The sequence below is a fragment of the Oncorhynchus masou genome, chromosome 14 (genome assembly GCF_036934945.1).
Source record: "Oncorhynchus masou masou isolate Uvic2021 chromosome 14, UVic_Omas_1.1, whole genome shotgun sequence".
NCBI lineage: Eukaryota > Metazoa > Chordata > Actinopteri > Salmoniformes > Salmonidae > Oncorhynchus > Oncorhynchus masou.
Window position 1 is genome coordinate 22060966 of NC_088225.1, and position 25084 is coordinate 22086049.

Sequence of the window (25084 nt, forward strand, 5' to 3'; positions counted from 1 at the left end):
GAGAAACATGTAAAGGATATGGCCATTCTGTAATCTTTTTGGCGTATTTTCTCACAAAGTTATCCTCGCTGAAGATGAACAGCGAGCGGTTGACGGTGAAGCAGTTCTGACGCACCGGGATGGGGTTGTACAGGGCCATGGTCCGGGCTCTCTGCGCCATGGACTGCTTGTAGACCCGCTGTCCCCCGGGGCCTCCAGGCGGGCCACCCTGCCGGCTGCCTCCGCGGCCAGGGCCTCCAGGTCCATGCCCATGCCCTGGTCCATGGCCGTGGCCGCCGCCATACCTGGACGGCATCTCGTTTTCGAACCGCGCCATTCTCTGGACACCAAATCTTTACAAAGCAGCTGTAGCTGAGAAGGAGGCGATTGCTCAGCACGACCACACAACATTACATCCCATCTGCCTGCGGACTGCTCAGACACTCAACTGTTTTATTCTGCTTCTTCCACCTGCACAGGCGGAGAGTTGCCGGGCGGTAGCCTATATGGTGCAGCCTTTACAAGATGAAGACGACATGTAGGCTTTGGTCTCTCTCTGTGGTTAGTGCTAATGGTCAAGTGGGGGTGTAAAAACAATACAACGTGGAGTGGGGTGGGGGTGGGGGTGGGGTGGATAGCTTGGCTTGTTGCACGACTATCAGTGCAGTAGGATTCACAATTCCTCTCCAGGTCGTTTTAAGATGTCCAAAAAATAATAGTAAGGCTCGTTTGGGATATTGGGGATATCAGATTGGGGACATTCCAAGATGAATTAGTATAAATGTTTCATGTTCTCCATGGCTGCTCCATCGTTTTCTCCCGAACCATTTCCACGGTGCGATAGGCTCGTCAGAAGCCCGTTGTGCTTCGCTTGAAGATAAAATGTTGTATTGTCATCATGACCACAGCACAATATTAAAATCAATCAGATTATCAAAATAAGAAAATAAATCCACCAAGTTTTTCCCCTCAACCGGGCATGTTGGTCGTGATTGCCATGGTACGTTTCAGACACCAAAACATGTTGGAAAAAATAGCTAAAATCTATAATTATTTATTTATTTTGTAACATCCGCAATGTTTGGTACACTGGCTAATTTGTCTCCCGCCACCTCACACTAGCTTTACACGCGCGCAAAGATGAACTGGCATCCTTATACACGAAAAGGATAAATGTGACATTTGTTGAATTTTCTTATTTGCATTCAATAATCATCTTTAATTGAAATCCGTCGTGGTTTGTAATGTAATATAGGCTAATATTAGAGCTAAATCAACAATGAAATGATGTCCCCCTCGACACAAAGATCATATTCTCTCCATCACCTGTCCATTCATACGTGGTCTCATCCGAGGAGGGGACATTTGGACGCGGGCAACATCACCATAGCAGAGTGGGGAGCATCCGCCACCGCTCGGGTGTCTCGCCACCAGTCATCGTGATCTCCACAAGCGGGTCGAGCGCAGTGCAGAAGCCGTGAAAGTCGAACACCAACCCCTCCCCGCAGAGTGCCTCTGCCCGCTGGGGAAAAACAGTGTCCTGCTCGTCTTCTTTCTCCCCTTCCTGAACAACTGCGCTCCACGGCCTCCTCGGCTATCCGTCCAGCGGCCCTTAGGGGAGGGAAAGATGGAAGAATGGATGGATGGAAAGGGAGGAAATAGCCCCCCCTTTTCTTTAGAAATAGTAGAAATGACTAGAAATGTTGTTGTTTTAAAGAGATTTAAGAGATCAGAACACGAAATTGTCTCCGTCCAGATCCGCCAGTATTTTGGACTATAGTCTACGAAGCGACTAGAGCCGATCAATTCAGCGCTGAATGCCTGAGAAAAGCTCTGTCCCGAAACCTGTGTGTGTAGCCAATGTGTGTGTTGCCGCCAGGCGCTGCAGCACATGACGCACACAGCCCCCACTCACATACTCACTCCTCGCTCCCCTTCGTTCAAGTTCCAGACCCGTGCACGGTGAGGTGAGCCCTGATTTATTTAGGAACTATAGCCATATGCCCAGCCCTGGATTCACGATGCCTGTCCCTGTCGTACACACATTCTAGCACACATCAATGGAAAAATAATGCGTAAAATACCTCTGTGGTGAAAGAGATCCGCGGAGGGACATGGTTGCTTGGTGATTGTGAGAGTGTGGGGGGTCGAGATGGATGGATGATTATGTTTGTTTTTATTGCTATTTCATGAACGACCTGGTAACTGTGTCAAGGTCAGCCTTGTGTGTGAGCTATGTGTGTTTTGGTGAGGAAGAAAGAGGTTGGTGGGGGGGTACATCTCTCCTGGCGTGTGGAGCTCGCGCTAGGGGATACAGCTGCACCCCCTGGCGTGAGACAGCGAGCGTGTGTGCGTACACGTGCGCGCGTCTCGTGGGAGATGTGTGGCATCCTGTGTGTGTGTGTGTGTTTGTGCGTGTGTGTGTGTGCGAGAGAGAGAGAGAGAGAGGAAGGAGAGAGAGAGAGCGCGCGCCCGCGTTAGGGAACGTGCAGAGAGAAACGTCGACAGGCTATTCTTAGCTGTAGACATTTGGAAATTAATGGACGAAGTTCTCCCTCCCTCGTCTCTCGCTCTTCCTCTATGGTCTCTCTCGCTCTTCCACCCCCGTTCCTCTCGCTCTCTGAATCCGAGCAGGTGCTAGTGCTCTACTCTCTCGCCCTCCCTCTCTCTCTTCAGTCCCGCATGCATGTCACTAATGCTCAAGGTACGGCCGTCCCTAATGTCCCTCGTCCATTGCCATTGCCGAGCATTCTGAAATCAAATGCACAATTCTGGCTACATGATGTGCAAATGAAGTGGAGTCTATATATGCCTAAATAGACCCTGTGACTATATGAATGAATACGACTTTGTATTTGTGGTTTCTACTTTCTGCAATTTGTGTTGAGTTGGTTGCTGGTATTTCCGCCTGAAATAGCAGCCGCTTTGAATGGTAAATGATCAAGAGGATATGGACTTAAGGGCGATCTGCGAATTAGTCCATATTTGAAGTCATCATCTGGTCAATATACACTGCTCAAAAAAATAAAGGGAAGAGTTAAACAACACAATGTAACTCACTTCTGTGAAATCAAACTGTCCCCTTATGAAGCAACACTGATTGACAATACATTTCACATGCTGTTGTGCAAATGGTATAGACAACAGGTGGAAATTATAGGCAATTAGCAAGACACCCCCAATAAAGGAGTGGTTCTGCAAGTGGTGACCTGAGACCACTTCTCAGTTCCTATGCTTACTGGCTGATGTTTTGGTCACTTTTGAATGCTGGCGGTGCTTTCACTCTAGTGGTAGCATGAGACGGAGTCTACAACGCACACAAGTGGCTCAGGTAGTGCAGCTCAACCAGGATGGCACATCAATGCGAGCTGTGGCAAGAAGGTTTGCTGTGTCTGTCAGCGTAGTGTCCAGAGTATGGAGGCGCTACCAGGAGACAGGCCAGTACATCAGGAGACGTGGAGGAAGCCGTAGGAGGGCAACAACCCAGCAGCAGGACCGCTACCTCCGCCTTTGTGCAAGGAGGAGCAGGAGGAGCACTGCCAGAGCCCTGCAAAATGACCTCTAGCAGTCCACAAATGTGCATGTGTCTGCTCAAACGGTCAGAAACAGACTCCATGAGGGTGGTATGAGGGCCCGATGTCCACAGGTGGGGGTTGTGCTTACAGCCCAATACCGTGCAGGACGTTTGGCATTTGCCAGAGAACACCAAGATTGGCAAATTCGCCACTGGCGCCCTGTGCTCTTCACAGATGAAAGCAGGTTCACACTGAGCACATGTGACAGACGTGACAGAGTCTGGAGACACCGTGGAGAACGTTCTGCTGCCTGCAACATCCTCCAGCCTGACCGGTTTGGCGGTTGGTCAGTCATGGTGTGGGGTGGCATTTCTTTGGGGGGCCGCACAGCCCTCCATGTGCTCGCCAGAGGTAGCCTGACTGCCTTTAGGTACCGAGATGAGATCCTCAGACCCCTTGTGAGACCATATGCTGGTGCGGTTGGCCCTGGGTTCCTCCTAATGCAAGACAATGCTAGACCTCATGTGGCTGGAGTGTGTCAGCAGTTCCTGCAAGAGGAAGGCATTGATGCTATGGACTGGCCCGCCCGTTCCCCAGACCTGAATCCAATTGAGCACATCTGGTACATCATGTCTCGCTCCCATCCACCAACGCCACGTTGCACCACAGATTGTCCAGGAGTTGGCGGATGCTTTAGTCCAGGTCTGGGAGGAGATCCCTCAGGAGACCATCCGCCACCTCATCAGGAGCATGCCCAGGGGTTGTAGGGAGGTCATACAGGCATGTGGAGGCCACATACACTACTGAGCCTCATTTTGACTTGTTTTAAGGACATTACATCAAAGTTGGATCAGCCTGTAGTGTGGTTTTAATTTTGAGTGTGACTCCAAATCCAGACGTCCATGGGTTGATACATTTGATTTCCATTGATAACTTTTGTGTGATTTTGTTGTCAGCACATTCAACTATGTAAAGAAAAAAGTATTTAATAAGAATATTTCATTCATTCAGATCTAGGATGTGTTATTTTAGTGTTCCCTTTATTTTTTGGAGCAGTATATAAACTTGATGGTGAGACAACGTTCTTGTGGGAGAAAGAAGACGATGGATATCGGCGCGACCTTAACTGTTATCGCGTATCGGGTATCACATGAAGCGTGGATCAATGTTTTCTTCAGCGGTGAGAGTGACCCACTGTCAAGATCTAGGTCTAACAAGCTCGTCTCTATACACTGTACACGGTTAAAAAACATATATGTGGAAAACCATTTCTAGAACCATTCGAGTAACCCAACTCAAAGTATTGCAGTGTTCAAATCTTAAAGTAATAAAGTGACATCACCACACATATGGTTCTTTTAAAGTTGTATATACTTAACTGTTTTTGTGTTCTATTAATTTTTTGCGTTATGTATTCTGAACAATACCAATTGAAGTTGCTTGAATATGAGTATTTGTTGTAGTGAACATAACAATTTAAGTTCCCTTCTACTGAAATTATTTACCTTCATTAGTAATTGTTTTCAAGTGTAAGTACTAAGTAGTTCTGATTAGTCATTTTCAGTGGTCGTGCCATGTTTAACGTTGTTTTATGTATTTGATGATTTGTCATTATAATCCACCTTAGCAGTCATTGTTGAGCACAGTGCTCATCCCTCTAGCAGTAACTGGAGGTAGAGATGTAACCAGTCATTGTTGAGCACAATGCTCATCCCTCTAGCAGTAGCTGGAGGTAGAGCTGTAACCAGTCATTGTTGAACACAGTGCTCATCCCTCTAGCGGTAACTGGAGGTAGAGCTGTAACCAGTCATTGTTGAACACAGTGCTCATCCCTCTAGCGGTAACTGGAGGTAGAGCTGTAACCAGTCATTGTTGAACACAGTGCTCATTCCTCTAGCAGTAGCTGGAGGTAGAGCTGTAACCAGTCATTATTGAACACAGTGCTCATCCCTCTAGCAGTAACTGGAGGTAGAGCTGTAACCAGTCATTGTTGAACACAGTGCTCATCCCTCTAGCAGTAGCTGGAGGTAGAGCTGTAACCAGTCATTGTTGAGCACAGTGCTCATCCCTCTAGCAGTAGCTGGAGGTAGAGCTGTAACCAGTCATTGTTGAACACAGTGCTCATCCCTCTAGCAGTAACTGGAGGTAGAGCTGTAACCAGTCATTGTTGAACACTCTGCTCATCCCTCTCGCAGTAACTGGAGGTAGAGCTGTAACCAGTCATTATTGAGCACAGTGCTCATTCCTCTAGCGGTAACTGGAGGTAGAGCTGTAACCAGTCATTGTTGAACACAGTGCTCATCCCTCTAGCGGTAACTGGAGGTAGAGCTGTAACCAGTCATTGTTGAACACAGTGCTCATCCCTCTAGTGGTAACTGGAGGTAGAGCTGTACGCATTACAGTGTGCTGCATTAGCGGTGGTGGTGCACATTACCTTCTTGATGGTGGGAATGGCTTCTCTTATTATTTAATTGTATTTAGCTAATTTGATATCCGGTCATCATGATCAATTACACCTAAAACTGCTTAATACTATTTTAGAAATATACTTTTCTTTCTTCAAACAAGTCATGTGGCACTATTACATATTGGTAACTTTCAAAAACGTAATAATTCTATATCATCACAACACAGATAAATTAAGTGTTTTTACTCTAGTATCAATGTGTCTGACTACTACTTTATTATTTTAAGTGAAGATGTAAAACATAATAGAGTCAAGTAAGAACAAATAATGTAATACATGTTAGATTAACTTTAACATAAAAATGTTTACCTTTATTTTACTAGGCAAGTCAGTTAAGAACAAATTCTTATTTTCAATTATGGCCTAGGAATGGTGGGGTGACTGCCTGGTTAGGGGCAGGATGACAGATTTGTACCTTGTCAGCTTGGGGATTTGAACTTGCGCCCTTTCGGTTACTATTCCAACACTCTAACCACTAAGCTACCCTGCCGCCCTGGCAGAAAACAAATACATAAAGTTATATTTACTAAATAACATAATATTTGTTGACAGTACTCATACAACTTTAAGTGATAAGAAATCTTATTGACATGAGTTAGAACTACTTTTATGATTTGAGTTCTACTGACAGTTGGAGATGTTTGAGTTGCCACTAATCATTGAAGTTAATGAGTTAGGCAGTTACTTTTGACAGTGTAACGATGGTAGAAAGGCCATGGGAGGAAACTTAACTTAACTTGGGGTGGCAGGGTAGCCTAGTGGTTTGAGCGTTGGACTAGTAACCAAAAGGTTTCCAGTTTGAATCCCTGAGCTGACAAGGTACAAATATGTTGTTCTGCCCCTGAACAGGCAGTTAACCCACTGTTCCTAGGCCGTCATTGAAAATAATAATTTGTTCTTAATTGACTTGCCTGGTTAAATAAAGGTAAAATAAAATGAAAAGCCCTTACAAATACCAACACTACCAGTCTTCTACCCATTCAAAATTCACCCTATTTATTGTGTTGGACCATGTCAGAACCATGGATAGTTCCCTTAACCATTCAAGATCCTGCAAGGCCAACAGAACTGTCCGTGGTGCTTAAAACGACCCACAGCAACAGTTCCAGCAAAAAACCATTTTCAGCATCACAGACAGTTCTGTTTTGTCTAATCAGCTGTGTAGTACTAGGGTATCAAAAAAAGTGTGCACCCATTTGGGTCCACAGGACCAGGGCTGCGTTCAGTGCCTTTTTATGTTTGTTTAATTGAACGGAAACAGCGCTGTACTGAACGACCAGTTGAAAAACGTTGGGTTGTGGGTTGGGGAACGCTGTGAGCTTGGCCACAGGCCTTTAAATACGTCACTCATTGCTTCAAGCCACACCTCGCACACCCACCAAACGGGAGCACACATCCCTCAAAGTCTGTTCAAGAACGTACAAGAACGTTTTGGCGAAACGTGTCGTTCAGCAAAAACCGTTCCACAACGTAGTGAAAGTTCAAGCGAACTGAATGCACCTCAGGATTAAGAAGCACAGGCCGAGTCCAAATACCCATAGCAGCATAGGCTACTACATACTTACACTGCATAGTCATTTCAGCATTTAATCTACTAGAATTCACTTGTTTTTCCGACTCAAGTGTTTGACAACAACTGATAATCAGATAAATTGACGCACTGTACCAAAATGAACGAATGACGGGAGTCAACGCAATCTAGCATTAGATCATGCATTTGAGCATTAGGTCATGCATTCGAAATTTCACATACTATAAATCTTTTTTCGCAAATTATTTAGTACACTGGTATGGTTATTTGGACACACAACTGAACTAGAGACACATAGAACTGTCCGTGGTGGTGAAAATGACCACAGTTCCTTGCTCAATTGAACAACTTCCAGGCCAATAGAACTGTCCATTGTTTGATACCTGTTTTAGCCCTTTATTTCCAGTCCTCTACTGCAGGACCACCAGACTGTCGACACATTTGTTCTAGCCCTGCACTGACATACCAGATTCAACAACTCAAGGGCTTGGTCATTAGCTGACACACCTAATTCAACAACTCAAGGGCTTTGTAAATACCTGACACACCAGATTCAACAACTCAAGGACTTGGTAAATAGTTGACACACCAGATTCAACAACTCAAAAACTTGGTAAATAGTTGACACACCAGATTCAACAACTCAAGGACTTGGTAAATAGTTGACACACCAGATTCAACAACTCAAAAACTTGGTAAATAGTTGACACACCAGATTCAACAACTCAAGGACTTGGTAAATAGTTGACACACCAGATTCAACAACTCAAGGACTTGGTAAATACCTGACACACCAGATTCAACAACTCAAAAGCTTGGTAAATAGCTGACACACCTGATTCAATTACTCAAGGACTTGGTAAATACCTGACACACCAGATTCAACAACTCAAAAGCTTGGTAAATAGCTGACACACCTGATTCAATAACTCAAGGGCTTGGTAAATACCTGACACACCTGATTCAACAACTCAAGGGCTTGGTAATTAGTGAGTTGAATCAGGTGTGTAAGTGCAGGGCAAGAACTAAAACGTCCCCCAGGAGAGGGCTGTGAATTAGGGTTGATGCTGTGGACCATTTCAGCACCACAGACAGCTATTGGCCCTGCAGCAGTTGAACGGGACAATGGAACTAGCTGGCCAGTAGAATACAGTGATTTCTAGGACAGGATGTTAGGATAGGATGAACTTTAATGTCCCTGAGAGGAAAATTGTCTTAGACACACAGTACGGATGCATACAAAATAAACAATGCACATTTCACATTCAGCATAATACACACATTGGACATTACCCATCATACACATTGTGCACTTCTCAAATAGCCACATACATAAAACATATTGCACCCACTGTGACATACATTTCCTTCCTGGGTGGATCCTTCCCCCAGTCAACAAGCAAGAGAGACTTCTGAGGAGCGGTGGGGGTAGGGTTGAATTGGGCACGGGCGCGGGCGCGGCACACATGCTTGAGCTGGCCCATAGAAACAGAGTCTGTGAGCTAGCCGCTCTCTGGCTCCTCGCGCCGGTTGAGAGATGAGCTCTGTCAGCTTGGGTGAACCGCCGTGCCGGATCCAGCGCCTCCCGCCCACACAGGCGGCCTGCTTTGTGGGTGCCGTGTCTGTGTGCGATAGCGTGTCCCGCGGACATAACCGCCTGATGCTAAACGCATCGAATGCGCTTGAGCAGGTCGAACTCAGAGCCAGAGGAATACACCTAAATCAGAAACAGAAACAAGCGCTGTGTAGAGGAAAATATGGATGGGTGGAGATTGCAATATGGTACACAGTGGAATATCAAACATGGGGTGGAGGGGCTAAACTCATGGAAGAAACACTTTTTAGCTATGGCAGTTGGCATATGAATAAAGGGACGGGGGGAGTGGAGTTCATTCAAAGATGGGTGAAAAATGGGTGAAAAAACATGAGGGTTACTCTAGATGTGTCTTTGTGTCTTTGTGTGTGTGTGTCTGTGTGTCTGTGTGTCTGTCTGTGTGTCTGTGTGTGTGTGTGTGTGTGTGTGTGTGTTTATTTGAATATGTGGGTTAATGAGTGTGCTTTTTTGATTCTGTGTGTGTTTGCACATGTGCACGCATATCTGTTTGTGTGTGTGTGTTTGCGCATATCTGTGTGTGCGTGCGTGTCACGACTTCTGCCGAAGTCGATGCCTCTCCTTGTTTGGGCGGTGTTCGGCGGTCAACGTCGCCGGTCTTCTAGCCATCACCGTTCCATTTTTCATTTTCCATTTGTTTTGTTTCATTTTTCCACACACCTGGTTCTCATTTCCCTCATTATGTGTTGTGTTTTTAACCCTCTGTTTCCCCCATGTCTTTGTGTGGTATTGTTTTTTCTGTGTTCATGTATGCCCACTTTAGGCTAGTTGCGCTGGGTTATGTTCAACCCGTATTTTGTATTTCGTGTTTGTTTGCACCGTGTGCATTTGGTTTGCCAAATAAAAGGCTCTGTGTTACTACTAACTATCTGCTCTTCTACACCTGACTTCCTACAGCCCTTCACGCATACCCTGACAGTGTGTGTGTATGTGTGTATGTGTGTTTGCAGTACATGTGTGCCCGTGCCCATATGTCTCATCTTTCTGTTGCATACTTGTCACCTTCATTGTTTGATATATGCTGACTGTGTGGCCAGCTGATAATCTCTGCCACCCTGGAGTGTGCTGTGTTGTCTCTCAGTCAGACGTCCCTAATCATCCCCTGCAGGAGACCCGGTCTCTCCCCCTTCAAGCACAGCCTGGCCTCCTCATCTTCCTTCTCATCTTCCTTTGCCTCCTCCTCCTTCTCCCACCTACTCTGTAGAAGAAGTACTGGAAAAATTGGAACTAAGATCCAGATTGTATCAAATAAATACAATGTGGATCTTAGTGTGTGGAGGCTGATGTGGTGTCTCTGCCACTAAGATACTTATCAGCAATGAGAGAAACACCATATTTAACACCAATGGAATGGACAACCAACAAGTATGGACATGTGTGCAGAGTTACACAACCCTCTCAGGGGTGGTTGCCTTACTTGCCTGGACCCGTAATAAGACAGGTTCCAATAAGCATCCTCAATGGAGAGGTCCCTGAGTAGGCTTCATCTGCGTCTGTACAATCATCCATTTAACGTGTTAAGCCCTATCAGGAGATGTTTTTCTGAAAGCTCAGGTCTCAGACCAAGTGGTCGGTGCATCCTGTAGGCTGTGAGGCTGGGTGGTTCTGAGATGCAGTCTAAGAAGGAGCCGTGTGTGACTCAATGATTCATAAAGCTGAATAATTCATTGGCTGGAGGCATGTAGAGCTCTCTCCTTCTGCCTCTGCCTTTGCCTCTCTGTCCTTGGTGAACCGTCTCTCGCTGCCTCTGCTCTGACAGACCTACTGCTGTAAGTAGTCACTGTGTGGACAGGCTACAAAGGACATACTTACTCCAGTAAGAAGTTACTATACAGCCAGGCTACAAATGGCAGACTTACTGCAGTGAGTAGACAGCCAGGCTACAAAGGACAGACTTACTCCAGTAAGAAGTTACGATACAGCCGGGCTACAAATGGCAGACTTACTGCAGTGAGTAGACAGCCAGGCTACAAAGGACATACTTACTCCAGTAAGAAGTTACGATACAGCCAGGCTACAAATGGCAGACTTACTGCAGTAAGTAGACAGCCAGGCTACAAAGGACAGACTTACTCCAGTAAGAAGTTACGATACAGACAGGCGACAAAGGACAGAAATAGCAATGTTATCAAAACTGTCATCTTTGTCCAATGCAGTGTCCCGGGAACCCACTTGGTATGCAGGCTTTTGTTCCAGCCCAATGCACACCTGATTCAACTAATCAACCAATTGTCAAGCCCTTAAATCAGGTGTGTTAGTATTGGGTTGTGTGTGCTGTATATGTGTGTGTGTGTGTGTGTGTGTGTGTGTGTGTGTGTGTGTGTGTGTGTGTGTGTGTGTGTGTGTGTGTGTGTGTGTGTGTGTGTGTGTGTGTGTGTGTGTGTGTGTGTGTGTGTGTGTGTGTGTGTGTGTGTGATCAGGTTGATGAGTAGTCTATGTTAATGATGTTTAAAACTGGGACTCACAGAATGCTCACAGATAGAGGGCTGCTAATTCCTCAGTCCCCTGTGTGTGTGTGTGTGTGTGTGTGTGTGTGTGTGTGTGTGTGTGTGTGTGTGTGTGTGTGTGTGTGTGTGTGTGTGGGGGGGGGGGGGCATGAGAGGTAAGGGAGTAACTAAGGGAACAGGAAAAGGAGTGAGATTTTTAAGGGACAGGGTGATAGATGAGGAGAGAGGGAGAGAGAGGGGAATATAGGAGAAGGTAGATAGAGGAGGAAGAGAGTGAGAGAGAGCGAGGGGTAGAGGGAAAGAAGGTGGTGATAGAGGAATGGAGGGGAGAGAGAAAAGCAGGAGAGAGATGTAGGAAGAGAGGGAGATGTGGAGAAGAAGAGAGAAAGGGTGATAGAGGAAGAAGATGAGACTGCTAAACTATTACCCTGAACACACTTAGATCAACATCCAGCATGTTCAAACAAAACCAGAGAGGACAAAACCATCTGAACTAGGTAGCGGTGTGCGGGTGTGGAAGAGACAATGTCCACAATCCAACACATTCAATACATATTCAAAATCCCTTTTTCAAAACGGTACAGAGGCAAGCTCATGCACATGCTCATAGAGAAACATGTATTGAAAATATTTCACACACATCTGTGTTCAATCTCCATTCAAACAATTGAACAGATACGATTCAAAAGCCTTAAAACAATCTCATCCATTTGCCAGAGCAGCAGGCCAATTAGAGTGTATGTGTGTGTGTGTGTGTGTGTGTGTGTGTGTGTGTGTGTGTGTGTGTGTGTGTGTGTGTGTGTGTGTGTGTGTGTGTGTGTGTGTGTGTGTGTGTGTGTGTGTGTGTGTGTGTGTGTGTGTGTGCCTGTCTAGGCGCTGCAGTACACACAGGCAGGCCGAAGCGATGCTGATGTAAGCACAATACATTTTTAAACAGCTGGAATTATTAACCCGCTCATAAGTAGGCTCCTACTGCTCACAGTCTTCTACCAGAGGAGCACGGAATTCTCTGTAACAGTCTAATTCAATGGTGTTTTATTGGCTTACAGTACATACAGTACCGTACAGTGCAATGCAACAATAAGAGACAAGCATGTACTTCCCTAAGAGGAAGCTGTCTCTGCCAGATAGAATGTATCTCCATTAGATTCACATCACATTCTCTTTTCCTTGAGGACATGTTCTTTAAAAAAAGCAGTATAAAATTACTTGTTTTGGAAGATGAGAGTAAAGCCTGTAGAGAGGGAGATGGGAGTGGTGTGATGGGGATGGAGGAGACGAGAGAGAGAGAGAGAGAGAGAGAGAGAGAAGCTGTCAAATCTGTTCTTGGTGTAAGTATACCAACATGGTTTACTGGTGAGGATGAAGTCACCAGAATATCTGCAGAGAGCACTCCCCCCTCCTTTCTCCCCATCCTCTCTTTTCCCAGCCCCACCTCTCTCTCTTTCCCTCCCCCCTCACCTCCTTTCTCATCATCCCCTATTGTCCGTACCCCACCTCTCTCCCCCGTAAGTGTGTGTGTCTCTTAGCCATGATAGCCATAGCATAGTGAGCAGACTGAGGTGTCCCATTGTAGCAGTGTAGCAGCAGCAGTAGCAGAGCTGTCTGGTACAACTGAGTAAGTGGATTAGCAGTGCCTTAACTCAGCCAAACCACCACTCCTACTACTGGCCGACTTTCACAATTGGCAGTGACTACATTCATTACAGACGTGAGGCCTAATCGATAGGAAGAGCTAGTCAGTGTGGGCTATAGGCATTACACGGGTGCCACTCCAATTGAAAAGACAGTGTGTGTGTGTGTGTGTGTGTGTGTGTGTGTGTGTGTGTGTGTGTGTGTGTGTGTGTGTGTGTGTGTGTGTGTGTGTGTGTGTGTGTGTGTGTGTGTGTGTGTGTGTGTGTGTGTGTGTGTGTGTGTGTGTGTGGAATATGGAAGGGAGTTCTGTATAATACTGTAAGTTTCCTTGAATTTGCTCTGGATTTTGGGACTGTGAAAGGACTCCTGGTGGCATGTCTGGTGGGGTAAGTATGTGTGTCAACGCAACTCTTAGCCAAGAGAGACTGGCATTGGCATGGTATTAATATTAGCCATCTGACTATAATGAAGAGCAAGATGTGCCGCTCTGTTCTGGGCCAGCTGCAGCCTAACTAATCAAATCAAAGTTTATTTGTCACGTGCGCTTTATACAACAGGTGTAAACCCCTGCTCAGATGTTGCATGCATCAACCAATGCTTACATACAACGTCACCGCCCGTGTCATCGACTGACTGAATGCTAGAACATATGATGTGGTTAGCTGATAGGTAAAAACACCTATCCAGGCCTTATAAGATCTGGCACGAGTCAGCAACGCCGAGGCAGAGGAATGTGTCTGCTATGCCTGATGACGTCATATCTCGACAACGAGAGGGAGGCCGAAACATTGACAGTACTAGTCATAGACACTAGGTGGCAGTATAGTATCATAGTTCCTGCTTGCTTCAATGAGAACCTTTTCTTCTCTCGGCTCTGCTCTCTTGGCCCTTTACTCTTGTCTATTTTTACCAATTGCCTGCCACTGGCATTAAACAAAGCATGTGTGTTCATGTATGCTGATGAGTGTTAGAGGAATTTAATTCCTATATGTTTATTAACCAATTCAATTAATCACTCTGCCCATTCCTAAGAATTTGTAAGATACTTAGTTGCATAAAATGGACAGAGACCAGTCTCAAAATCAATCAATAGCTTTATTCTCGAGAGTACTGAAAATGGTACAATTTACAACAGATTATAAACTAAAAATGACGTCATAGGTTTTAAACTGTCCCTCCTCCACTCCGATACAAAGGCAGTATAGTTCACAAGCCTTCCCACATCGTCCACCACCGGTTTAGATCATTTACTACTAGCCCAAGGTCTCCCTGTGTTGATAAGCATTCTCGCCAGTCTGACGAAAAGTTCATTTGTTTCTACCAAGGAACAGACAGTCTTTGCTCTAATTCTTGATTATAATTAAACACATTATATTCAGTACTAGGATTATAATGAGATTCAAACATCCATACAGTAACATAATAGTATTCTGTTTAGTCATAGTCCTGGCTGGGGGGGGGGGACACACAATGCAAATAGTCCGGGTAAACATTGGTTACCTGTTCAGGAGTCTTATGACTTGGGGGTAAAAACTGAGAAGCCTTTTTGTCATAGACTTGACACTCCGGTACCACTAGGTCTTTCTTTGCAGCACTGGACCATATGACTGGACAATAAATCAAATCAAATCATCAAATCACATTTTATTGGTCACATACACATGGTTAGCAGATGTTATTGAGAGTGAAGCAATATCTAACATGTAATCTAACAATTCCACAACAACTACCTAATACACACACATTTAAGTAAAGGGATGGAATAAGAATATATACATATACATATATGGATAAGCAATGACAGAGCGGCATTGGTAAGATGCAATAGATGGTGTAAAATACAGTATATACATATGAGATGAGTAATGCAAGATATGTAAACATTTTAAAGTGGCATTATTAAAATGACTAGTGATCCATTTATTAAAGTGGCCAATGATTTCAATAATGTATGTAGGCAGCAGCCTCTCTGTGTTAGTATGGTTGTTTAACAGTCTGATGGCCTTTAGATAGAAGCTGTTGTTCAGTCTCTCAGTCCCAGCTTTGATGCACCTGTGCTGACCTCGCATTCTGGATGATAGCGGGGTGAACACGCAGTGGCTCGGGTGGTTGTTGTCCTTGATGATCTTTTTGGCCTTCCTGTGACATCGGGTGGTGTAGGTGTCCAGGAGGGCGGGAAGTTGGCTTTGTGCAGACCGCACCAGCCTCTGTAGTACCAGGTGGTGCCCTCTCGGCATCTGTATGGGTAGGTGCAGTTGCCTGAGGTTGAAGAGGCACTTCACCACAGGTGGTGATACAGTTTGCCTTGATGTGTACGACCAAGGATGCTCTCAATTGTGCATCTGTAAAAGTTTGTGAGGGTTATAGGTGACAAGCCACAATTCTTCAGCCTCCTGAGGTTGAAGAGGCACTGCTGCACCTTCTTCACCAAACTGTCTGTGTGGGTGGACCATTTCAGTTTGTCCTTGATGTATACGCATAGGAACTTAAAACTTTCCACCTTCTCCACTGCTGTCCCATCGATGTGGATATGGGGGTCTGGCACCATTGTGGGGGTCTGGGGGTCTGGCACCATTTCCAGGCATGGAAATTAATCATGAAAGTATTTTGTAAATTCCAAAAACAAATATTTTAATTTATAAAATACCTCTACATTAGATGTTTAAGCTCAAATAATTAACAAAACATTTTTTTTACAATAAGTTTCCCTGCCAGACTTGGATTGTCCCGACATTCAAGAATCCTTGATTCACATGGTTGAAGGTCCTAGTCACTCAAAGTGATGGTTGGGAGGGTTGTAGTAAGCTGCATGACTGTCCTCAACAAAACCCTGCCTGATTAGGCTAGAATTGTGTCCTCTGCATCAACCATTAACTATTCATGGTTGGCTTTAGTTTGTTTGAGGCCCACCAGAGAACCTGTTTAACCTTTCTATTTATTTTGTTGCATAAAAGGAGACTAGTTTACCTAGTCAATAATTGTCATGTGTTTGTACAGCAGCAATTAGTCAAACAACTGTGTTCTTAAGTGTCCGCATACATGTACCTGCCTATGCTGAGTTAACTTTGTAGAGTGTTAAACGCCACAACTCATATCAGTCCTCCGCACCCATATCATCACCACCCCATTGTGCAAGATAGATGAAAGTAGTCCACAGAGAGGCTATGGTGAGGAAGTCAACAATGTAAGAGACGTTGGGACTTTATGAGCTTAGGTCATGCTTCACAAAGTTAGCAGGACCCAGAGCCATATATAGATATGGAAAGTTATTACTTATTTACATTGCCTCTAACTGTTTAGCTCTGGCATGACCTACAAAGATAGCATAGGATAGCCTAGTGAGAAAAAGACACCTAAAAGACAATAAAAGTGCTCAGAGCATTAGGAGAGGTAAAGACAATCTATTTGATTTAAAAATACTTTTACATTCCTTATTTACATAGCCGTTATGCATTTGACATGGATAATACAGAATCTTGTTGTAATGCCAGTGAAAAGGTTAATAGCTTATTTATTTTTTATATTTTAGGCCTAGGCAGGCTTTATTTATTTAATGAAGTGTGACGACATTACAACTCCCATAATGCAGTGCGTTTTCAAAATGTCGCCCTCCTACGTGATCTGACTTCTGTGCCACCAGACAACAAAGTATAGCTTAATTTAGCAAATCAGACAGTCTAAATAAATAATTTTATTTACTGAAGCATGAGACTTCTGATTACAGTTGCCAGACATATTCATAAACGGCCTCTGTACACTCCCACATCATGTCTCAGTTCGGCAGTGAGTTGCTCCGGGGCTGCTACGAACAGAGGCCTGCAGTTCAGAGATGACCAACTGGTCTGCGGTTCGACCGGAGAGCTGGTCCAGAGGCTTCGCGGTCAGGTGGAGGTGAGGACGGAATTCATAAGTGAGGAAGAGGAGGGTGCTCTCATGAAAGAACTTGAGCCAGGGCTGAGGAAGAAACGATACGAGTTCGACCACTGGGACGATGTAAGTTGTAAATAGACCTTGCTTGTTGACTATAAAGAAGTGCCCAGCTCACACTCACGTTAGTTAGATAAAGCTGCTACACGTCCTCGGCTCCAGCCGACACTCAGAGGGGCTGCTACATACAGTAATAGCTCTTTTGATTAGTTTCCCTATTGGCATCATGCAAATGTTTAGTCGTTTTATATTTCACCTATAAAATAACATACATATCCATACTATACTAGATGCAGTAAAGTTTCGTATTTGAATTGTTAGGCTATTAATTATCGTCATCATACATTACAAGGTGAATAGATCTTACTTTAGATTGATCAGCCAGTTCCCGGTTTCCCAATAGCAATGCAATTTAGGCTTATGCGTGTTTTAACGATGCATCGTTTCCCAAAACACCACGCAGAAGAACGTTTGCCCAGTGCATCGTTGGATCGTTTGTTGATACTGATATGTTTGAGATTTTAAAAAAGATTTGGCACATCATTGCACATGTTACACATCATTAAATACACTGAACAAAAATATAAACCCAACATGTCAAGTGTTGGTTCCATGTTTCATGAGCTGAAATAAAAATTCCCAGAGATGTTCCATATGCACAAAAAGCTTATTTCTCTAAATGTTTGTGCACAAATTTGTTTACATCACTGTTAATCTATTCACCTGACAGTTGTGGCATATCAAGATGCTGATTAAACAGCATGGCCATTACATAGGTGCACTTTGTGCTGGAGACAATAAAGGGCTACTATAAAATGTGTATTTTTGTCACAACACAATGCCACAGGCATCTCAAGTTTTGATTGGGAGTGTAATTGGCATGCTGACTGCAGGAATGTCCACCAGAGCTGATGCCAAATAATTTAATGCTCATTTCTCTACCATAAGCTGCCTCCAACATCGTTAATCTTTGAAGTTGTTGCATGCTGCGTTTTATATTTTTGTTCAGTATATATTGAGGCAAATATAACAGACAGTGTAGCCTATAATTAGCAAAATAGAACTCAATTTACTGAAAATAAAATAGATTTCAACATGAATAAAATATATAGCCCTATGTCAGTGGTGGGCGATGCCTCATTAAGATGAGGGAGGATTATTCTTTTTATGATGAGCATCGCCTTATTTCTATTACAGCGTATTAGATGACTGTCATTCATATTCCATTCACCCAGCTCAATATAACATTGATAGGTTTAGGCTACTACATGATACTACTACATTATTTTCCCTATACCCATCATGAGGTTGCTACAATCTAGCCTATGAATGAAAGTTTAAAACGTAGGTGCACAGCTCAAGATAAATTTTAGTCGTCAAGGTGACAGACAATGACACATTCAATACTGCCTTGCACACTCTTGTCTGCATCTAGCTGATCTAGGGTGTAATCATTAGTTCAACAGTTGGAAACAAGTGTTTCTATTGGACAAATTCAGGTATGTTCATCCCTGTTCCATTTGCTTCCATTTAAGAAATGTGTTTTAATGAATACACCCCTGATCACAGTTCACTTTGATCGCAGCCACATACAAACAGTGTGATCACTTTGCTCGTTGTATAATTCCTTCTCACTTCTACACTCTCTCCTCCTCTCACCTACACTACACTCAGCCTACATCGTTGTCACCATATTAGCTAACGTCATAGTCAACATAGCTACGAGAACTAACGTGTTAGTAAACCCATTACAATCATGCAGTACAGTCACAAGCTGTTTAGCAGTTACACTTGTGGGCCCCCGGTGTCAATAAATTAACAAAACTAAAAGCTTACCTTAACTTCGAGGAGTTCCAGTGTTGAATAGCCATAGCCAGCTATCTAACATAGCATCCCTCTCTGTCTGGGCCGGGTGTTTTGAATAGGCTAAACTAGCTAGCAAAGTGAAAAAAATACAAAGGATAGCTATCTCTCTCTCTTGCTTCTCCTTCATTTTTAAACTCATGTATTTGTTCAACTGTTGCTTTCTCTCTCTTTGAGTCAACTGCTCACCACATTTTATGTACTGCAGTGCTAGCAAGCTGGAGTTTATGCCTTCAGTACAAGATTCTCTGATCCTTTGAGTGGGTGAACAACATGTCAGTTCATGCTGCAAGAGCTCTGATAGTTTGGAGCATGTCTCCTGGAAGTTGTCATAATTACTGTGTAAGTCTAAGGACGGGGGTGAGAACCACGAGCCTCCTAGGTTTTGTATTGAAGTCAGTGTTCCCAGAGGAGGACGGAAGCTAGCTGTCTTTCTGCTACACCTTGGTGCTACCCTACAGAGTGCTGTTGAGGACACTGTAGGCCTTCATTGAAAAACAGTGGGTTTTAATCAATTATCTGGTGACGTGGGTATATTTGGTATAGTTTTACCTAAAAAGGATCACTTCTTTGATGTTTCACTATTTGTATTTTTATGAAATTCACTGAGCAGGATGGTCCTCTTCCTCCTCTGAGAAGCCTATGTAGCCTATGTCCCACTGTAGCCTATGTCACACTGTAGCCTATGTCCCACTGTAGCCTATGTCCCACTGTAGCCTATGTCATAGTCTTTTTAAATAATAGGTAACAGAATTGATTCTCGGAGCGCGCTCCCACTTAACCACGAGCAACAGTTTATATACAAATCATGACGTCATTTCATTGCTTTAACAGAATCCCCTCCTCTCGACCAGGACAAAGTGAGGTTAAAAGTTAATTCTAACTTACTAACACACTCACTGGTCACACAACATAACTGAATTAACTTTTGACCCATCAACATGACTTATTCCACAACCCATTAGTTTCTGCCTAGTTGGAATGGTGTTCATTAACTTTAATTACTCCTTGTCCGTGTCACACAATCCCTTCTTATGAACTCATATTGTTAATCAGATATAATAAAACAGAGTATAAGTTTACTTAGTTACAGTTCCATTTAAAATGATTTGTTCAGTCATTTAATCATCATTTTACCAACAGCAGTCATCTCAGTTTTTATTTCAAGCATATTTTTAATCCTTTGCTTGTTTGAAACAACTGCAAAGAAATGGTCAACTTTGTATTTGTAGTCAACTTCGTTCTGAAGTAATCAGCGTTCACAGCGAGACGGATAAACAGCTTGATTCTATGTTTGACACCATGAGGGCAGAAAATCATCCAACGACACACTGATCTACAAGTGGTCTGAGGCAGTCGGTAAATAACACACGTTTTCAATTGCAACTTTAGTGATGATGTTTTTGGGGAACAGCTCTGAGATTTAATGATGCTCCTACAAAGGTTCCCGCGATGAACTTAGCCTTAAAATGCTTTTGGGAAACCAGGCCCAGAACAGTGTTTGATGGCTAACGGGGATTATGATTATGTAAAATCCTTGAAATCAATGTAAATTATCCAAATAATTTCACTCCTGGAACCCCAATTCCACCCCTGTTGACAATGATCACGCCCTTGAGGCCCTTACCAACATTTCATTACATTTTTTCATTCATTCTTTCAACATTGTGCTCACCAGGCGATTCATGGTTACCGGGAGACAGAGCGTGCTCAGTGGGGAGCAGTGTGTGAGGGGGTGATGGACCGCCTCCGAGCTGTGGCTTTCTCTGAGGGCAGCCCTCTCCTAGGCCCTGTGCATGTCCTGGACCTGGACAAGGCTGGATACATCAAACCACACATCGACAGTGTCAAGGTAGGTAGACGGCTCTCATATTAACCTGAGATGAAAGGCATGATAAATATGGAACATGGTGTTCTGTGTGCTAGAATTTTGCCCGAGGCACAAACTGGGCACAATTTAAATACTTTTTTGGCAAAAGTGTTCTTTTACAATGCAGTTTGAAACTCAGTCATTCTCTCACCCCCCCTCACCCCTGTTTTTTTGTATCTTCATCCTGCCTTTCTCTTTCACTGTCTCCCTGAACCTTTCTTTCCCCTCCCCTCTCTCTCTGCCAGTTCTGTGGCAGCACTATAGCAGGGCTGAGTTTGTTGTCAGACAGTGTGATGCGCTTGGTGAGGGAGGATGAACCCGCTGAATGCCTGACCTTGTTTCTGCCCCGTCGCTCTCTCTACATACTCAGGTAAGGACCCAATAAGACCTGCCATAGCAACATTCTGTCTTTCATTGTTTACAAACGACCACCTGCGCATACACTGTAATCAGTCTACCTGGTAGGCCTAAGATAGGTTTGTACTACACAATTCTATGGATTTATTTGACCGTGGAAAGAGCAACTGAGTAAATACCCTAATGAGAGTCTGCACTAAACAAACCCACAGTATCTCCTGTGGAGAACATGAAGTGGTTTACTTAAGTGTTCTATGTTACCTCCATGTTTGTACACTCTGACTGAACGCCTCCTATAGCCTATAACTATCCTTATGAGGGCCCAGAGGTCCGCCTGGTCCGATGACCTGGGGTCGTATGTATCAACTATGGAACATCTCAGTGGGTGTGCTAATCTAGGGTCAGGTCCTCCCCTGTCCGTGTTGGGGGTCATTCCACAAATTCAATTCTACAGTATTTCAATTCCCTCTCCCTCTATATTCCATTCATTTCAAATTTCAGCTAAGTCTTTGACTTGAGATAATTAAATCCTTCATGACCATGTCACTGTTCAGACAGCCAAGCTATATTGGAAGTTTAAATTATATATATTTTTAAAAGCAGTCATTTTTTTTAGACTAAATACATGAATTCCATTAACTGGGAATTGTACAAATATTGAATTTCAATTAAATTCCAAAGATTTCTTTTTCACGATTCTAATTCCAATTTAATTCCATAACTTGAAGGTTGTTGACATTCGATTTGAATTCAACGTACAGTAAATTCTTCTCTTCATGAGTGAACACTGGTCCATGTATTCATATTCTTGTGATCTTAAAGGCTAAACTGATCCTAAATCGGCACTCATACTCTGAAACACTTGATAGAACTCCTGGCATTTCACACATTGTGCTTGTGTGGTGAATGACTGATGACATTGTTTTCATGCATCCTTCCAGGGACCAGGCCAGATATAAGTTCACCCATGAGATCCTTAAAGATGATGAGTCTCTTTTCTCTGGACAGAGAGTTCCCCGCCATCGCCGCATCTCTGTCATCTGCCGGAACCTTCCTGTTTGAAGCATGAGTGCCAAGAGTGACACAACTGTGACAGTCTCACTGGTAATAGCCAGAGCTCGGTATTTTAAATGTCAAGAACGTCACTATGTTAAAATTTGGTGTACACGCTTTCTCACTGTGCGAGAGACTATGTTGGGAAAGATGATTTAGATGTTTCCCTTATCAGTTTTCATTGGAGCACCTCATAATAAACTACCTGTACAGGATTTGATTCTGAATTAAATGTTGGGAAGGCATTCAGATATGATGCATTTCAAAGGGTCATAATGCATTACAAGACTTGTCATAAGTATCTATGAACTTCTTATGCTAATTAATATTATATAATGAATCTGAGTTATTAGCCTTTTCAAAAATGCCACGTAGAAAGGCAATTTGATCATTTGTAGGAGAAGCAGTTGAAGGAGAACCTGCATTTTCTGGTGAGCTTCACTACCCAACTATCCAAGATCTGTATTAGGTAATTATCAAGTGCGTTGAATTCTTAGAGCTAAATGGATACTTCAAATAGTTATAGCCCTATATTCGACACCACTTCTAGAAGGCTACAATGCGGAGCCTGGAAATAACTGGTGCCATTTTTTAATATCTATAATCTGTAACTCTTTGTCCGTCCATCTGAATTGTTTAATGTGTGGATATCTGTGTAGAAAACGTCTGAGCCTAAATCTTCTCCAAACCGGCACCTATAACCAGAGGAGTCATGCCCATAGGGGGCACAAGGGCACGTACCCCCTCAGATTTGTCCTGTTAAAAAAAATATATATAATAATTAAATGAATGACTAAACTTAATTTTAAGCCCACATTTTGTCATAATTGTTTATAAAAAAAGATCTGTCAGTGGTATTTAGTATTTTATTAGGATCTCCATTAGCTACTGCTAAAGCACCAACTACCCTGGTCCACAAAAACATTATGTAATACATCACAAGGATAGAACTACAATACATACATTTAAAATAATACACACATGATTCATACTGAATGCAAGTGCAATTCTCAAAAATGTTTTGCTAAATTCCCCTGATGTGAATAAAGCTACTTTGTTTCTACAGTTACAACCCGTAATGTGTATCCTGCCGTAAAGTAGACTTTTTACAGTTACCACGTGCAATGGGTTTCATTTGGTAAAATGCAACATTCATGAACATGACATTTCCAGGCTTTGAATCTTGAGCCTTGTTACTTTACTTAGTCTATCGCCCTTAACGTGTTGGCTGAGATATAGTTTAACGTGTTAGTCTACCACCTGTGACGGGTTAGCTGAGGTATAGTGTTTTAGTCTGCCACCCATGAAGGGTTATCTGAGGTATTGTGTAATGGGTTGCAGTGTCCCACTCATAAAGGTTATCTGAGGTAATGGGTTGCAGTGTACCACTCATAAAGGTTATCTGAGGTAATGGGTTGTGGTGTACCACTCATTATGGTTTTCTGAGGTAATGGGTTGTGGTGTACCACTCATTATGGTTTTCTGAGGTAATGGGTTGCGGTGTACCACTCATAAAGGTTATCTGAGGTAATGGGTTGCAGTGTACCACTCATAAAGGTTTCTGTATTGTGTAATGGGTTGTGGTGTACCACTCATTATGGTTTTCTGAGGTAATGGGTTGCGGTGTACCACTCATTATGGTTTTCTGAGGTAATGGGTTGCGGTGTACCACTCGTTATGGTTTTCTGAGGTATTGTGTAATGGGTTGCGGTGTACCACTCGTTATGGTTTTCTGAGGTAATGGGTTGCGGTGTACCACTCGTTATGGTTTTCTGAGGTATTGTGTAATGGGTTGCGGTGTACCACTCGTTATGGTTTTCTGAGGTATTGTGTAATGGGTTGCGGTGTACCACTCGTTATGGTTTTCTGAGGTATTGTGTAATGGGTTGCGGTGTACCACTCGTTATGGTTTTCTGAGGTAATGGGTTGCGGTGTACCACTCGTTATGGTTTTCTGAGGTATTGTGTAATGGGTTGCAGTGTACCACTCATAAGGGTTATCTGAGGTAATGGGTTGCGGTGTACCACTCATAAGGGATATTTGAGGTAATGGGTTGCGGTGTACCACTCATAAGGGTTATCTGAGGTAATGGGTTGCGGTGTACCACTCGTTATGGTTTTCTGAGGTATTGTGTAATGGGTTGCAGTGTACCACTCATAAGGGTTATCTGAGGTAATGGGTTGCGGTGTACCACTCATAAGGGATATTTGAGGTAATGGGTTGCGGTGTACCACTCATAAGGGTTATCTGAGGTAATGGGTTGCGGTGTACCACTCGTTATGGTTTTCTGAGGTATTGTGTAATGGGTTGCAGTGTACCACTCATAAGGGTTATCTGAGGTAATGGGTTGCGGTGTACCACTCATAAGGGTTATCTGAGGTAATGGGTTGCGGTGTACCACTCATAAGGGTTATCTGAGGTAATGGGTTGCGGTGTACCACTCATAAGGATTATCTGAGGTAATGGGTTGCAGTGTACCACTCATAAGGATTTTCTGAGGTAATGGGTTGCGGTGTACCACTCATAAAGGTTATCTGAGGTAATGGGTTGTGGTGTACCACTCATTATGGTTTTCTGAGGTATTGTGTAATGGGTTGCGGTGTACCACTCATAAGGGTTATCTGAGATATTGTACCAGGCTTTGGACCTGCTCATCAAATGAACAAAGTCCCTGTGAGTCAGATGGAGTTGTTACACTCCTACTCATATTAAATGAACCATGAACAGATGGTTGTTTCAACTGAGGCTTTTTTGCCAGTTGGTGCTGTTTGAGATGAGGGAGGACAATACTTTTTTTTATGAGCATGGCCTTATTTCTATTACAGCAT

General features: G+C 43.6%; 2 protein-coding genes and 1 pseudogene across 2 annotated transcripts in view; 1 reads left to right on the top strand and 2 right to left on the bottom strand.

Annotated features, from left to right (window-relative positions):
• Positions 1 to 1805, bottom strand: part of LOC135554531 (voltage-dependent P/Q-type calcium channel subunit alpha-1A-like) — a 186226-nt gene extending 184421 nt beyond the window's left edge. Inside the window, exon 1 of the mRNA XM_064986875.1 lies at positions 21 to 1805. Within this exon, the coding sequence (XP_064842947.1) occupies positions 21 to 316 (296 nt within the window). The 5' untranslated portion in view covers positions 317 to 1805. The remainder of the gene's footprint in view (positions 1 to 20) is intronic.
• Positions 1 to 25084, bottom strand: part of LOC135554533 (Ig mu chain C region membrane-bound form-like) — a 526132-nt pseudogene that overhangs the window by 323712 nt on the left and 177336 nt on the right.
• alkbh7 (alkB homolog 7) lies at positions 16776 to 23328 on the top strand. The gene is made up of 4 exons (XM_064986871.1): positions 16776 to 17179; positions 20655 to 20828; positions 21092 to 21216; positions 22145 to 23328. Exons 1-4 carry the CDS (start codon positions 16892 to 16894, stop codon positions 22263 to 22265), a joined length of 708 nt encoding a protein of 235 aa, XP_064842943.1. The 5' UTR covers positions 16776 to 16891; the 3' UTR covers positions 22266 to 23328.